The 13176-nt window shown below is 57.0% G+C and overlaps 1 protein-coding gene across 2 annotated transcripts in view; it reads right to left on the minus strand.

The window, feature by feature from the left end:
- The window catches only part of KMT2D (lysine methyltransferase 2D), a 38344-nt gene extending 25326 nt beyond the window's left edge, over window positions 1-13018 (minus strand). The window contains exons 1-15 of one of the 2 annotated variants that reach the window (XM_034645511.1): window positions 11829-13018; window positions 7495-7580; window positions 7109-7235; window positions 6701-6924; window positions 6467-6576; window positions 6133-6295; window positions 5645-5810; window positions 5430-5544; window positions 5136-5293; window positions 4808-4953; window positions 3143-4681; window positions 1941-3049; window positions 1335-1448; window positions 875-985; window positions 142-246 (exon numbers count right to left, since the gene is read on the minus strand). In XM_034645511.1, coding sequence (XP_034501402.1) covers window positions 142-246; window positions 875-985; window positions 1335-1448; window positions 1941-3049; window positions 3143-4681; window positions 4808-4953; window positions 5136-5293; window positions 5430-5544; window positions 5645-5810; window positions 6133-6295; window positions 6467-6576; window positions 6701-6924; window positions 7109-7235; window positions 7495-7543 — 4236 coding nt within the window. In that variant the 5' untranslated portion in view covers window positions 7544-7580; window positions 11829-13018. Of the gene's footprint in view, window positions 1-141; window positions 247-874; window positions 986-1334; window positions 1449-1940; window positions 3050-3142; window positions 4682-4807; window positions 4986-5135; window positions 5294-5429; window positions 5545-5644; window positions 5811-6132; window positions 6296-6466; window positions 6577-6700; window positions 6925-7108; window positions 7236-7494; window positions 7581-11828 lie in introns of those variants that run through there. The other variant, XM_034645510.1, reaches the window with a different exon arrangement.
- Between the last annotated feature and the right edge of the window lie 158 nt (window positions 13019-13176).

Raw genomic sequence — 13176 nt, forward strand, 5'->3', positions numbered from 1 at the left:
CACACACACACACACACACACACACACACACACACACACACACACACACACACACACAAGTAGTGTGACCAGAACAAGGGCCTAAGGTAAGAAATAACTGACCCCATTCCGCAGCCCAGGCCTCTTGGGCCTTGAACTCACCTTGCTGTTGACACAGTAAGGGTGATAGCACTGAGAACACTGGGAACAGGCAAGGAGGTGGCCCTCTGCCCCCCGGCCGAAGCTGCCACATACCACGCACATGTCCTAGAGAAACACAGAGAAACCCAAATGTCCAACCTGGTCTCCTCATCTCAGTCCCAGCAACCAACTACCACACTAATCTGAAAGGAGGGAGTCAGGGAACCAAAAACCCACCCCCCCATCATTAGGACACTTAGCCATCGTGGGCCTGTTCCTTCCTAGCATGCCTTGCTCATCTGACCATGACCAGGGAATCTGAATTGGTACATCCTGACATGGGTAAAAGGAAGGAGAAGTAAAAGGAAGGTAACAAAGACAAAGAGTGGTCAGGATGAGAGAGTAGCATATCTGACAAAAGTTTACCAGCTTTGAGATTATTCAGGTGAAAAGATACATTAACTTCCCTAGACCATAAGTTTCAATAAGACCATTTCTTGCCTTTTTCACTACTATACCCCTTGCTCCTAGCTCAGTGCCAAGGTCAGAGGAGACGCTAAAGAGAAATTTGATGGACGGACAAACAAATGAGCAACATGATCCTGATTGTGTTTTCTCGTTAGCTGGATATCCTCAGAAGTAGGTCCTTGGTTTGGGTTTCCTCATTTACCCTCCCACCAAAATACGCACACCCAATGTTGGGTCTGCCAGGTCTCAGTGCTGAGGACGGGACTACACCAGTCAAGTACGGTACCTGCATTAGGACAAACTTGTCTGTGTTGGAGAAAAGAACCACAGTATTTTGCATGGTGTCGTCATCGTCATCTTCTTCCTCTTTGCTGGGAGAGCTATCGATATCAGCAACCTTACAGGCAGAGAGTTGTGGCAAGTGAGGCAGCTAAATCTGCCCCCGCTAAGCTGCTCTCCTCTGTGGTGTTGGGGGAAGGAGGCATGAACCCCTGGCTAAGACGAAGGCCAGGAGCCAGGACTAAGAAGAAGAAGAACACCCCAGCTCCCAACTGGGCCTCAGCCCGATAGCAGAGATTTCAGAGAAGTCTGGGGGCCAGGTGGACAGAAAGAACAGACACTGCTGGACAGGCCCTAAGCTAGCAGGCAGGTAGGTAAGCGTGCAGGGGACTGGCAGGATTGAAAGGGTGTTTAATCTTGAAGGGGCCAGCTGAAGCATGTTTGGGAAATGGGAAGCCTCTCCTTACTACCAGAGTCTCAATGGAAGAAGTAGTTGATTTTAGCCGGGCCCGTCCTCTCCCACGTCCTCCATGTGCTCCTCCACGTGGCCGGCGTCTTCCTGGGAAACTACTGCTGCGACCCTGGGTGAGGGAAGAGGATGATTACAACAGCAAGTCAGCAGCTTGTAATGCTACAGTGTGCTGGGTCTGCAGGCTTGGGGGTGGGGAGAGAAGAAACAAATGGACAGAGCATGACAGGTGATAAGGCCCAGGAGTCCCAGGCAGGGCAGGGGAAAAGCCAAGCTCTCAGACAGCAACAGGTAGGTAGCTCCGGCTCATACCATTCCCCTGTCCCAAGGAGAAAGAGTGGCCAACATGGCACAATAAGAAAAACGCTAGCTAAAGAGACCTGAATTTCTAGTCCTTACTCTCCCACTGAATAACCACAAACATAGGCAGTTCACATCCCCCTCTATGTATCAGTATTCCCCTTAGAGAGGTAAGAAGTTGAACTGAAGGGTCTCTGAGAGTCTAGGATTCAGTAAACCAGGCAGAAAGCTATCAGTGACACAGGACTACACCCCTGACAGTGGCATCACGTTGACCACAACCAGTGGCCGGATAGCCTCTCACCTGTTTGATGCGGGAACGAGCTGGGGAGCTGCGCCGCCTCCCCTTGTCCCCCTCGGCTTTGCCTCCGCCAATAGCTGTCCCAGCATCACACAGTAGCGAGTCGTCAGTCTCTGGCAGCGAGTCAGTACAGAGCCGCAAGGAGCCCTCATCTCGGGCTGGACTAACATCTGTAGATACCCCCAGCTCCATGGACAAGGAGCCGCCCCCCTCGGGGTCGGGAGAGCCTAGCAGGGGCTCTGAGCCAGGAAAACTGGCACTGGCATCACCCTGGCTCAGATTAGAGATCTCATTAACGATGTCGGATTTGATGAGAGTGGGTGGGGTAGGGGCCACTGGTACACGTGGCTCCTCTTGCTCTTCACAGGGTGAACCCTGCCCTGCCTGCTTGCCTTCTGGGCCATAGACCTCCATAGGGGTCACAGGGGCCAGCTCCTCGGGGTCCAGGAGCACAGGGGAACCCTTAAGTTCACTAGCCAAACTGCCAGGGGTCTGTCCAGCCTCTGGCTGTGAACCAGGAGTGTCAGTCCCATCCAGAGGGGCTGTGTCTTCCCCCAGACCAGAGAAGTCATCCAAAGCTGGGGCAGGGCTGGGTGCAGGGCAGGAAAGGTTCCCCATGGGGGAGGGAAGAGGACTAGTAGGGCTGGGTTCCAGGGCTGGACACTCAGGTTCTGGGACTTTCTCAGTCTCCATCTCATGCAGCTCAGCCTCATCTGAGACCTCCACTGCCTTCTCCATGGGACTCAGCGGGGAGGGAATGGACAGTGGCAGAGCAGGAAGAGAGCACTGGGAAGGAGGGGAGTTTTGGGGAGGCAGGGAATGCTGCAGGAGTGGAGAACACCGAGAGGGAAGGGGCTCCATCAGGATGGGAGAGGCTGGTCCCACTGGGGAGCCTGGAGATGGAGGGAGGATCATAGGGGGTACAGGCTCAGGGTCAGTGCAGTTAGCTTCTGGTGGAGGGCTGATGGGCGTCTCAAGGATGGGGGCAGCCAACGGCGACTCAGGGTCACTGTCCCCTTTGGCACCAAAGGGGTATTCTAACTCCCCCAAAGGAGACAGAGCCGGCGGAGCCACAGCTGTGATAATGGGTGAGAGTGGAGGAGGAAGAGGATCTGGAGAGAAAGAGAAAAAGGGAGGCTCTTAGATTAGATGTGCCATAAAGAATTAAGACTGTCCCAGATAAGGGGGTATTAACATCCCCTTACCTGGTGGCATCAGCTGAGGTGACAAGGATGGCTCCCCGGATGGGGACAACGGCAACTCCTCAGGTACAGGGGACAGAGGTGGTTCCCCAGGCTCAGACAGGGCCGGCTCTCCAAGCAAGGGGGATAAAGGTGGCTCCCCAGGTGGGAGGAACAAGGGCAATTCCTCAGGTGCAGGGCATAGGCCTGGCTCCTCAGGGGGCTCTTCAGGTCGAGGGGACAGGCGCGGTTCCTCGGGCCGGGGGGACAAGCGCGGCTCCTCAGGCACGGGGGACAGGCACGGTTCCTCAAGCCGGGGGGACAGGCGCGGTTCCTCTGGCCGGGGGGACAGGCGCGGCTCCTCAGGCCTGGGGGACAGCTGCGGCTCCTCAGGCATGGGGGACAGGCGTGGCTCCTCAGGCCGGGGAGACAGGCATGGCTCCTCAGGCCGGGGGGACAGACAGGGCTCCGCAGGCCCAGGGGACAGGTGCAGCTCCTCAGGGGCAGGGGACAAGCATGGCTTCTCAGGCCGGGGGGACAGACGTGGCTCCTCAAGCCAAGGGGATAGACGCAGCTCCTTAGGCGCGGGCGACAGGCATGGTTCCTCAAGTGCAGGGGACAGGTGCGGCTCCTCAGGCCGAGGGGACAGGTGCGGCTCCTCAGGCCGGGGGCAGAGTCGTGGCTCCTCAGGCAGTGGCAACAGGGATGACTCCTCTAGCGGCAGGGTCACGAGTAAGTTCTCCGGTGGTGGAGAAGCAGGTGAGTCTTCAGGTGGCGGGGAAGTGGGTGAGTCCTCAGGTGGTGGGAATCGGCGTGAAGCCTCAGGTGGAGGGGACGTGGGAGACTCCTCGGGTGGTGGGGACAGGGGGGATTCTTCAGGCGGTGGGGACAGGCGTGACACCTCAGGCAAGGGGGACAGGCATGACACCTCAGGCGGGGGGGACATAGGTGAGTCTTCAGGTGGTGGGGACATGGGCGAGTCCTCAGGTGGTGGGGACAGACGTGATGCCTCAGGTGGTGGGGAGAGGGGAGATTCCTCTGGTGGAGGGGACAGGGGCGATTCTTCAAATGGTGGGAACAGACGAGATGCCTCAGGTGGTGGAGACATAGGTGACTCTTCAGGTGGAGGAGACATGGGTGACTCCTCAGGCGGTGGAGACAGGCGAGACGCTTCAGGTGGTGGGGAAGTGGGCAACTCCTCAGGCGGGGGGGACAGGGGAGATTCTTCAAATGGTGGGGATAGGGGTGACGCTTCAGGCGGTGGAGACAGGGGTGTCTCGAGTGGGGGAGATGGGGGTGACTCCGCTGGTGGAGAGAATGGTGACTCCTCCAGTGGAGAAAAAGGTGATGATTCAGGTGGAGGAGACAGAGGAGACTCCTCAGGCGGCGGAGAGAGGGGTGATTCCTCCGGTGGCGGGGACAGGCGCGATGCCTCAGGTGGTGGGGAGGTGGGCGATTCCTCAGGTGGTGGGGACAGGGGCGACTCCTCAGGTGGGGGCAGCAGTGGCATCTCCTCATTTAGGGGGACCTCCAACCGGGGCTCAAGTTGGGCCCCTGCTCTCCCTGCAGACACAACACACTATGCTCCCACCTAGCCCTGCTCTACTCCACAGAGCAGGTGAAGCAGACACGGTCCCTTGCCACAGAACAGACAAGAATTACTTTCAGGGACCCTCAAACCCCACTCACCTAGTGGTTTGGCTTCACATTGCAGGGGCCCCGGTTCCTTGGGTTGCATAGAGGTCACGTTCCCACCCTTTGGCTGCCCTTGGCATGCAACGTACAGAGCTTCGGGCTCATCAGTGGGGTTATCGCCAGGCTCTGGGGGTGAGAACCTGCAGAGGGTACAGGGGAGCAGGCACCGTGGCTCTCGTCAACTCTCAACTCCTAGAGCGCACCCTGGGGCGAGGCGTGAATACTACAGAGAATACTGCCCACCTTGGGGCTCTCCTCTCAAAGTCATCTTGCTTTCACATGTCCCCTGCGGGTCTCAGTACTTCCAACCCCCCCCCCCCACCCCTCCCNGACAGGGGGCTGCTGCTCAGCAACAGAACTGACAAGCTGTCCTCCCTGGGCTTTGTGACAGCGGTGACAGAGTGAGTAGTTTTCAAACCACTCAGAGTTGGGATTCAGCTCTGCTGAGCCGGCCCCACAGGCCCGGCATACCCGGCATGCCTAGGGGAAGTAAGCGGGCAAAACAGGCACTGGTCAGAGAGCAGCCTGGAGGAGAGCAGGGGACCCCACACAACAGAGAAACGAGGTTGTGGGAGGCAGAGATAGGGAGAGGAAGGCAAAATTGGGGGATATTCACCTTGCACTTCCAAGAGTGAGCAGGCAGTTCCTCCATGGGTGGTTTTAGGCAGAAGGTATGGTACCCTTTGTCACACGTCTCACAGACCAACATCTTAGAGTCATTCCCAGGTTTCCTGCAGGGACACACGGCACATAACAGGGTCCTTCCTTCCCTCGTTTTCAACCCTAACCCCTGCTTCACCTAAGGTTTCTCTCCTGCCCCCCTCTTCTTACCTGCAGGCTTGGCACACTTTGCATTCAGGGCACTGCCAGCCAGCACGCTTGCGGGCGGTAAGAGCAGTGTCCAGGCAGGCCCCGTGATAGTGATGCCCGCAACTGGTACAGAAGAACAGGTCACACAATTCCCCTGGCCCCTCACACACTGCACAACGAGCCTCCTCTGTAGTGGGAAGAGACAGAGAACACGGGTCAGCTATGGATTCCTTGCAGGACTCAGCACAGTGCTCTCTACATAACAGGCATTCCAGAGACAGAGAATGAACAAACAACAAATAGTTACTGAGTATCTGCCTAATATATGCCAGGCACTCTTCTAGGCACTGTGGATGCCATGGTAAACAAGACAGGCAAAAAGTCCCTACGCTCACAAAGTTCACCTCTATTTTAGCAGGGCATACAGACGGTGCTCTGCAGAGCACAAAACCCCTGGGGGCACACTTGGCCCCTCATCTGCCCTATGGCCAGAAGGTAGGACTTCTTACCCAGATGTGCAGCCCCCTCACTGTGCTCCGGGCATAGCAGCTGCAGTGTTTTCATGGATAAGAAGGAACCGCTGGCAGTCGCACAGGGGAAGTGGTAAAGCCGTGGACATCCGGGTGAGCGGCAAGGGATGGAGGCACCGAGCCTGGTGCAGTGGGAGCAGCGCTGCCAAGGTGGAGACAGAGTGTCAGTGCCCGCCACTCTCTCCAGAGCAATAGGTCAGGCACCAGCTCCGCCTCTGTCTACCCACTGCCCTCCTCGTCCAACCCTCTCAGAAGCCCACCAGCCCTGCTGGCTCTGCCCTTTGCCTATGCAATTCCTTGGCCCCAGGCCCACCTGTGAGATCCCTGAGAAGATGGCCTTGTCCACACCACATAGTTCTGGGCCCTCCTGCCCCCATACGCCTGCCGACCATGCAGCACACCAATGGTGAGCCCAACAGGACCCTTTATAATGGGAAAGGGTAAAAAAAAAGGACCGAGTTAGCAAAAAGGTAATCTACTGGCTCAGGACCACCCAGCCTTACCCCGTTTCCTGCCCAAGTCAGCTATCCCACCTCCCCTCACTTACCTCCAGGTTCTCCCAGGTGGGCGGGTGTCAGGCCCTCAGGGAAACCAATCTGTGACAGGTCCTCACTGGGCAGCGCTGCTTCACTGGGCCCTGGGTTCCCTCCAGGGGACACCACTGGACCCTGGGGCCAGTCAAATGGCAACTCAAAGCGCCGTAGCTCCCGCTGCCCATGTAGACTGGGCTCCCCGCAGTTACAGAGAGCACAACGCCGCACTGGACCCCCACTGTGGACATACGAGCGTTAGCACCATGCCGGGCCCCTGCCCAAAGGCAACCCTAACATCCCCATGATTTGGCATGCCTATGATTTCCAAACACTCATCTTCCTAAATCTTCCTCCTTGAAAGCTGAAACTCTCAAATTACATCTCTGTGTGCCTTTATATCCTCATTTCCCCAAACCAGTTACCTGCAGTCCTGGGGAGGCTCCTGAAGCCTAGGACCTCCAGAACTGGGCACAGAGACCTCCCCCACGTGTGGGTTGGGAAGGTCTGGCTCAGTGGTGCCTGACTCCTCAGAGGCTGCAGGTCCATCAGCTGAATGAACAGACAGAGAAGCACACATCAGCCATCGTCCTCTGTATGATACCAGTCTGCTCCTCAGACCCAGGAGATTAACCAAAACCCTTGGTGGATCACAGTGATGGCAATTTGCCTTTTGTTCCAAAGAACAAAGTCCTCCAATTACGTGTCTATTAGACAGACTTAGCTCCCGTCCTTGTGCCAGGACCAGAAACCTAAGGTTGCCTGGGAAGGACAGAAGGCTGCCAGCAAACCCAGAATTTGCCCTCCTCACCTGCCGGTTCTGAATCTTTATCCTCACCAGGCGGCTTCTGGCTGTCCATCCCTCTCTCCGACTGGGCAGGGCCCTCTCGGGGAGACCTGTCAGAGCCAAAAAGAAAGATCTATATGTCCAGTAAGTCTCCCCAACTAAACACTTTCCCCAGAATCCTAGAAGGAAAACAGCTAGTGCTAACTAGACTTTGCAGAAAGCCGAGAAAAGCCATACCTACAAACTCCTGTTCTAATGACAAGGAAAGTCTTTCTCCCTAACCCTTATCCCACTGCTTTACTTCCTCCCCAAATAAACACATACCCTATTCTCCCACTCTGGATTCTCAGGGGATCCACTCCCCTTTCCCGCTTCCTACCAACCACATAAGAGTTCCCAGGGCAATAGCACCCAACTGGAAGCACATCCAATCTCTACCTAGTACCACCCCCTGCCTCATGTCTGAGTTCTTGGCTCCTGGTGGGCCCCATTCCCTGGCCTTTTTCTTCGGATCTCAAATTAGCTACCATCCTAGAGGTATGTCAGTGCCAACCCAAGAGTAGCCATAACCCAAGTCTGAGTCCAGTAAAAATCCCTCTCCCAGAGACAGAGTCTGAGGTCTTGCAGGATGGAGAATAAATTACTGAAACTAAAGCCCAGCTATGGATGGATCTCTCCCACTTCCACTGGTTTCAACCAGGAGATCCCAATCACAACAGAAGAAACTCCCCAATTTCCCCCCACTGCCCATCCAAATCCAGCTCAGACCCCTGGTGTGACTGAGCTCAGGATCTCACCCAGCCTGAAGGCCTCAGGTCGTTGCCCTTAGCAACGCCAACTGCCCTTCCTCCTCAGATGTCCCTAGTAGTTAACAGAAGTGGGCCTTAAGAGTTACTGAGCATGTGTAGCCAGGCTTGAGGCTAGGCATGCTGGGAGTTGTAGTCTCAGGAAGCACACTGCCACTTGGAGGAGTTCTAAACCGGGGAGGACACAGCAGAGCAGAGTAGCTTCCTTCCTCTTCCGTCAAGCAGGGTTTCCACACACACTATGGGGGTGGGGGGTAACGGTCCCCTCTTCTACAATATGCCTGCCTATACCACAGCCAAATAAAACACACTAAAGTTATACCTAAGAAGGCTGAGACCCACCGTTTGGGCATATTTTCCTAAACCCCAGAGGGAACTAAGCACAGTACAAAAAAGAGAGAGGTGAAGAGTTACAGGGTGAGGAAGAAGAAAGACATCTTACAGAAGAAGGGAGAAAGGGATAGGTGCCAGCAGCTCTTAATGGGAAAGGTAGGGGCTTAAGCAGAGAAAAGAGAGCATAATGCTCCTAAGGATGGGGGGGGGGGGGGCCCAGGGGNCCCTAAAACAACTCTAAGTAAGTTTGAGAAATTTATCTCCCCCCCTTTTCCACTCCTCTTATTTAACCAGAGGGGCCACACCAACCTTAGTAAGGACAAGTGTCTCTTTCCAAACCAAATACCCCAGTGGTTGGCCACTGGGGTTGAGTGACTGGGGCAACCCTCAAAGGTGCCCAGGATTGGTGAATCAATTACCTAAGAACCACAATTATCAGTCCTCTTTCCCTGAGCTCACACTCCATTTCCAGAGACTGGCAATGCACCTTCTGTGGCATATCACAAGAAAAGAAATTTTGTTTTACTTTTTTCCCCCTCACACTATCAGAATCTACTAGATTGGGAAAGATACAATGTTACCTCCCTTCCCAGGTCATCTCTTTCCCAAACCTGCCACACAACCACACCTGAAAGGAAAGTAGGGTGGTCATCCGGCCAGCGCACCGAAAAGTTGCTCTGGAACTTCAAGGGGCCCTTAGAAGCCACCGTTGGGAAGCAGGGGTTGGAAGTCAGGGCACCAGCCAGGCCCCTCTTCCTATTCAGTCATTCAAGGTCTGACCACACCCAGAGACTTGCAAGTTGCCTAAATGTGTACATCTTAAGGTACCTTACCACTACATGCCCCCAAAGATCCTCCACCAGCTCTGTTCTCGAAGTTAAGCCAAAGGAGTCACAAACAGTAAGAAATAAAAAGCAACAGTGATAATACAGTAGGTGGGAGGAGGGCTGCCTCGCACAAGGCCAGAGGGACAAATTCCTCTGCCCTCCCCCGAGCGCAGCCCTCTCAAGCTGGTAAGGCTGGCACTGCTCGGGGAGGTACAGAAACCACCTTCGTCCAGCCTTGGAAGACAGAGTACCATCATCCTCCAAAGCCAGAGCCTTATTCATGGGGCCATGGAAGACAGACCAAAAAGCAAAGAGTAGAGTGCCCTCCAAGCTGTACCAAAAAGAATCTAGGGGTACCTCCAAGAAGCCTGGGCTCCATTTCTCTACCCCTGCAGTCTAGCACCTGCACCCCAATGCTGAGTCCCAGTTGCCAGGCCCTTGAACGGACCAAAACAAATAAAGACCACAGGTTCCCCTGTCCCATCTTTCACTGCCAGAAACCACACACACACACACACACACACACACACACACACACACACCAAGGGTTTTCTTCCCTGGATCTAAACTGGGTTAATGCCTAGCCAGGATTCCTCTGGGGAACTAGAGATCCCAGGGAAGTACAGATCTAGGGAGTAAAACTGTGCTGGCTTCCCTTAGTCCTGGGCCTAAGAGGCCCAAAACAGCAAGGAAGAAGACATGGATTCATCTCAACCCACTCTCCCCCCTGCCTCCCTCCCAGACCAACAGCTTTAACTCCATTTTCCCAGCCAAAGGGGAAATGGAGGCTTGGAGAGGTGAAAGGCTGAAACAGGCCCTTGAGTGAACAGCTCTTCTGTAGGACTCAGGACTTCCTGGTTCCCAGCCTGAGAATCAAACCACACCTCTCCCCACCCCCATTTTGGGCCGGCCCTCCAGGAAGAATCCAAATGGCAACACTGGCACTGTTGACCCTCTGGACAGTCTCTGGGTCATCCTGGGGTTAGCCACAGCTAACAAGGAGAGGTCCCTCCTAAGGAACTTCTTTGGGAACAGACAACAGGAGGGACGCTGCTGAGGAGGTAGAAGAGAGCATGGGTGACAGCTGGCCTCACTCTACCACCCCTGTAGCACCTCTCACCTCAGGGTTACCACCCAGAAATCCTTCAAGAGCAAAATGCCTATTTTCCTCCTTTCCAAGACCAGCCTCGAAAGGATCTAGCCTATGTATGTCGGAGGGGGTGGAGTGAGGGAGCAAAACACACCGGCCAAATCCCTGCTGGGCAGCATGACAGCTGTTGAGAGGGGCTGTCCCAGCCCAGGGCCCAGAGGCATGAGGCTCATGCTGCACCCTTCGTACACTCACATACACACCCCTTCTCCCCAACGCCTCCTGCCAGGGCTGGAAACACACGCTTCAGCAGCAACAGCTCTGATCAGGTCATTTCTCCTCCAAAGAGGGACAGGCCACCCTATTCTGCAGGCTTGGGACAGGATCAGAGGACCAGTTAACAGTCCCTGATTGAAAAGGGTTGGAGAGGTCTGGGAGGGGCCTGTGGGATTGGCCAGGGACTTATGGGCAACCAGCTCTCCACACCAGGCCCAGAGAAAGCGGGAGACAAAAGCCATTTTTTGCAGCCCACATTTGCAGGGAGCAAATCTCAACGGCCTCCTCTATAATCCCCTAGAGATTATGTCCATCCCCAGAGGAGGGGAGGCAAAGCAGGCTAAGACAGCACTAGGCCTCGCTGGGGTCACTTTGCCAGGCAGGGGCAGTTTAAAGTTGAACAGCAAGGCCAGAGCTGCCCCCAGCCCCGCCTCCTTCTTGCCCCAGCCACCCCCTTCATCACACTAGTCAATTTCCACACACTCTCCCCTTTGCACAGTGAAATAAGGCCTGGTGAAAGACCTAGGGTTCCTGGAGTCTCCCAGAGACTGCTTCTGGGTGCCCGGATGGGCAAGAACAACCTTAAAGTCCAACCTGGCAGTAAGTCTGACCTGGCAGTGGCACTCTATCCTCCCTCCCAAAGTTGTTCTGTTCCCAAGACCCACAAGGAACCCTGAGGGAGAAGCAGCCAACTGGGATTGGTGCTGGCATCAGGGCCTGGGTCCTAGTTTAGCAGAGCTTCCCCCCAACACAAAAATAAACAGGCAGAAAGGCGATCTGGCCAGGTTCCCAAACTCCCGTGGTTCCCTGAACCCCCAGTCTTTAAAGAGGCACACCCCAGACACCAGGCCTCAGTTCTGCCCTGGCGACTGGCTCAGGTTCCCTTGACAGACCCTGCCAAAGGAACCCTCCTCAGCTCTGGCACCCCTTTCTCCAACCTAAAGGCCAGCTCCGGCCAAGATAGTCCATCTGGCTATGCCCCCAGTCCAACCCTTTCTGGGCCCTGGCTGGGCAGACTTCACTCACCTCTTCACAGGGCGATCCAGAAATCCTCATCCGAGAACATGGCCAGAGCCCGGGCCGCTCCCCGACCTCCAACCGCCAGAGCGATCACAGCCGCCCCCCGCACGGGGGGGCTTAGGGGGGCCAAGAACGGTAAATCCAGGTCGGAGTGGCCACCCTCCTCCCCCAAAAACAGCAAGAAGCCAAAGAGGGGTTCTCTGCCTCGGGTTCCAGCAGTTTAGGTTTCCATGGACAGCCCCAGGGCGGCGAAGCCCGAGCGGACACAAAGAGAGCACCGGTGGCTTTGATCTTGGGCGAGCAGGCTCCGCATCCGCGTCGCCGGGCGGCCTCTCAGTCCTAGGGCCGGGCCAGCGCCCCGGCCGCCCGCGCCGGGCTCGGGCGGAACGTCGAGGCTCTCCAGATGGAACGTCGAGGCGCCTCCCCAGCAGCCCGGAAGGAATGCCGCGCCGCCCCGCGCCGGGCCCGGATGGAACGTGAGACCCTCGCTGGAGCGCCGAGCCCCTCTCCCCGCCCGGGCCGGCGCCCCGGGGCCGCGCGAGCTACGGCGACGCGGAGCCGGCGGGGCCGCCGGGGCTGAACCTGACACACACCCAACGCCGGGCTCCTCGACCCCGAGCGCTCGCCCTCTGAGGCTTCGAGCCCCCCACCTTCTGCTCCCCCCCGGGGAAGGGAGGAGGGTAGGTGGGCGAGGAAGAGGAAGGGGCGGGCGGTGCGAGCCCTCTGCCCGCTCCCCTCCGGCCGCTCCAGGCCCTGCGCTCGCCTCCCTTCCCCTCTGGCCTCGGGAGCTGCCCCGCCCCCGGCCTGGCCGGCTCTGATCGGCGGCACCCCCTCGACCCCCGGCTGGCTGTGATCGCGGGGGGCCTAGAGGTGCATGGCCCAACCCCGGCTCCCGGCACCGGGGGGTCAGGAAACTGAGCGGAAAGTGGGGAACGAGGCAGCCATTTGCAACCGGAGAGGAAAGTAGTGCAGCGCGGCGCCGCTCCGCCTCCCCCCCTCCGCCTCCTGTTCGGCCGGTAGGGTGGTTCCTGCGAAGGGGCTATTTCCTAGCCCAAGATCTCGGCAGCGGTCGTGGAGATTCAGGAAGCCTCCGGCGCGAGATCCGGGGGGACCTTTTGCCTGGGGAACCCCACTCGAGAAGCGGAGAAAGGAGAAGACGCGGCCCTATTTTGTGTTGGAGCGGAGCGGCGGAGGGATACGGCCCTCTCCGAGGAAAGGTTGTGACTCTGCAGTTCTACGCACACGCTGCGGGATCCCTCCGCCTTGGGTTAACCCCGACTGCGCCGGGCCGGCCACTGTGCAGACACGTGGGAATGAAGCCCCCCTCCTCTGCGCCCCGGCCCTGGACCTGCCT

Source organism: Ailuropoda melanoleuca, chromosome 16 (genome assembly GCF_002007445.2).
Source record: "Ailuropoda melanoleuca isolate Jingjing chromosome 16, ASM200744v2, whole genome shotgun sequence".
In the NCBI taxonomy this organism is placed as follows: Eukaryota; Metazoa; Chordata; class Mammalia; order Carnivora; family Ursidae; genus Ailuropoda; species Ailuropoda melanoleuca.